General features: G+C 34.8%; 1 protein-coding gene across 1 annotated transcript; it reads right to left on the reverse strand.

Moving 5' to 3' along the window:
* Positions 1–455: 455 nt before the first annotated feature.
* On the reverse strand, positions 456–2,591 carry LOC103496296 (uncharacterized). The gene is made up of 3 exons (XM_008458087.3): positions 2,171–2,591; positions 1,777–1,965; positions 456–1,456 (listed from the first exon to the last, which is right to left on the reverse strand). The coding sequence occupies exons 1-3, from the start codon at positions 2,354–2,356 to the stop codon at positions 959–961; spliced, it is 873 nt and encodes a 290-aa protein (XP_008456309.2). The 5' UTR covers positions 2,357–2,591; the 3' UTR covers positions 456–958.
* Between the last annotated feature and the right edge of the window lie 485 nt (positions 2,592–3,076).

Below are 3,076 nucleotides of genomic sequence, written 5' to 3' on the forward strand. Positions count from 1 at the left end.
CAATTCTTTAAAAACCAAAGTTAAGGTCCAAAAAAGTTGTTTTCTTTTCCCTGAGTTATATTAATGTCAATAATGACCATTAATTTCATCAGTTGCTTCTTCACCAGAAGAAGAAGTGATTTCTTTTGCTTGCGTAGCAGTAATCTTTAGCCTATTCCCTACACCATCCATTTCCCCAACAGCTTCTTGGTTTGCTTAGTGTCAAAGAATAATCAACAGCATTACTTCTAAACGCTAAAGAAACAGCTACAGAATTTGCAACATGAGAGAGAAAGTAAACATAAACATTTGTTCAAATGGGATTATTCCTAAGATATCAAGAAGAATCATGCTACAGGGAAAAGAGAATGGCTACTTACAGTTACCTCCACATTTGCTGGTTGCCTAATCCTCATGATTTTGGTCCTTTTGGAAAAAAATTCATAAAACACAACAAAGAGAGAAAGGAACACAAGTAAAAAAACATAAATACATTATATATGAAGAAGCAGTGAATTGATAATTCATTCAGGTATCGTCAAACAATAATTTGAAGCTTCTGCAGTGCTGAATCTACCATCAATCAATGGCTGACAGCAGCATATAATAATATGTACCACGTTTTCACAGAAAACAGTAACAAGTATTGAACATCATATACCAGAACTATTATCCATAATCCAGAGAAAGGATCTTCATTAGTGATAACCACCTCGAAATTGATGTGTAGCAGGCGAAACATTACTCAAACTAAACAGCATCAGCTGGAGCTCTGTATAAAATTTTATGTGCAAAGCTTGCTCGTCGATCATATCCACAATGATACTTTTGTTTGTAACCAAATACACTTTACATAGGTCTGAAAGTTTGCTGATCTTAGACATGTGAACTTCCAAAATCAACTAAGGCTCGGAGTTGCTCATTGTTTCTTTTTTCTACCAAGATAGCAAGGCAATTGATTGGATAATTCTTCTCCACTTTATTTCACAGGTTTAACACCAACTGTTCTAACACGAAAACGGAATTGAGGTCCTGAATCTTCTTCTTCATCATCATCGTCATCTTCACTAGAATCATCCTCAACTCTATCCCAACGTGCATAGTCTAAAGCTGAGTGTCCTTTTGGTTTTGGGATTGTTTGCCAGCCATTGGGACCTTGGGTAGTTATGCCCTTCTTAATCTGTTCTCGAGGGGCAACAACTTCACTTTTAGTAGTCAATTTCACCTCAACTTTCTGATTGACCCTTTCTACTTCAGATAATCCACAGTTACCCTGAGTGGTCTTGATAATCTTCTTTTCAATCAAATTGCAGTTATGCTCGGGTTTCTGTACTTGTGCAAAACTCGGAGTGACAGCATATTCTTTTCCCTCGTTGCACTTCTCATTGGCTGCATATACATTGAACTCATCAACGTATTCTTCTTCTTCCTCCTCTTCTTCTAGCTCTGCTTCTGATTCAGGTATTGGAGCAAGTGACTTTCCTTAAGCAGAAAAAACATCTCTTACCAACGGCCGCAATCATAATAGTTTATAATTAAACAAAATCACGCAGAACCAGAGTTGAAAATTAACAAACAAACCAAGCAATCACATCAGCATCTTGCAGTAATACAAATAAAGCCAATCCTAATACAACTCATTCGCCATCTAATTGATTCAATTAGCAAGATAAAAAATAAAACTATCGAATAATAAACAGGCATGATTAGCAAACAATAATGCCAACAACTAAGCCCTTCATCAACTTGATTAGAGAACAAACAGTAAGACAATAATAAAAAGTAGTAAGTCCATACCAATTGCGTCTTGAGTCGAGTGTGAAGATTCTGATAAACTTCTGATGACGGGTTCAACTCAATAAGTCTGTTAACATCAAACAAAGCAGAATGATATTCCTTAAGTGTGACAAGAGTCTGAGCACGAAGCATCAAAGCACCCGTATGCTTGTGATCAAGCTCAAGAACCCATGTACATTCTTCTGCTGCCTAAAACACAACCAATAAGATTAAAATAATCAAACTTCAATATTCGATGACCACGATTCATATCTCGACAAATTACAACAATTAACCAAACGGGAACCCAAATTCAGGGTTAAACAAGAAACGCATCAAAAATCGAAATCAGAATTAAGAATTGTGACAGAACAACACAAAAAGCCCCAAATCAAAGATATAGATTTAGTTAGACCTTGTTGAAATCATGAAGTTTCAAATGGCAAGCAGCTCTGTTACTATGAAGAGCAATCCGTTGGGACTTGGTCTTAGCCATGGAAAGGGCTTCAGTGTAGAATCTGAGAGCTTCGACATAGAGTCCTTCACGGTACATCTGATGGGCTCGCTCAATTTTGTTCAAGGGAACGGTAGCCATAGGCATTGGAGTGGAACCCTACTGAAGAAAACTCCAAATAAAAAAGAGACCCAAGTGGTGAAATTGGGTGGAGATTGAAATCGGAGGAATGGGAATTGAAGAGTGCAACCGGAAACAGAGAGGATGGAGAATTGGAGAAATGAGGTTTGCGGCAGAGAGCAGAAGGAAAGCCTCGTGAAACGCGAAGCTTCGAGGAAGAATGAACAAGTAATGTAACAATGGACAGATCATGGATTGTCATTATATTATTCTTTTATTTTCAAATTTGGTTTGAATTTTTATAATGTTTGTAATGGTTATAATCATAATTTTATTTTTAAAAATAGATGTGGAGAAGATTCGATAATCATGCCTCGAGAACATGAATATGCGTGTATGTTTATTTTTTTAAAAAAAAAATAAGTAAAATAAATTAATAGAATTTAAAATTTTGTTATTTTTTATGATTCTCTTTTATTTTCATATATAAATTTTTTAAATGTTTGAGCCAAATGTAAAAAGAGAAATAATAAATCAAAGGAAGAAAGAAAAGCCTAATTCTCCTCATTTAATTTATATATATTTTGTGTTATCAATCCAGAAATGAGAGGTTATAATTCCTATCTTACACATTGACATAAAAGTAAATAAATTAATGTTCATTTTGTCTATTATATTTCGATAGGTAAGAATTTGAATCTATCATTTCTACCTATTTTTCAACATCTTTATTTATAATAGAGAGTT

Source organism: Cucumis melo, chromosome 11 (assembly GCF_025177605.1).
Source record: "Cucumis melo cultivar AY chromosome 11, USDA_Cmelo_AY_1.0, whole genome shotgun sequence".
Classification (NCBI taxonomy): Eukaryota; Viridiplantae; Streptophyta; class Magnoliopsida; order Cucurbitales; family Cucurbitaceae; genus Cucumis; species Cucumis melo.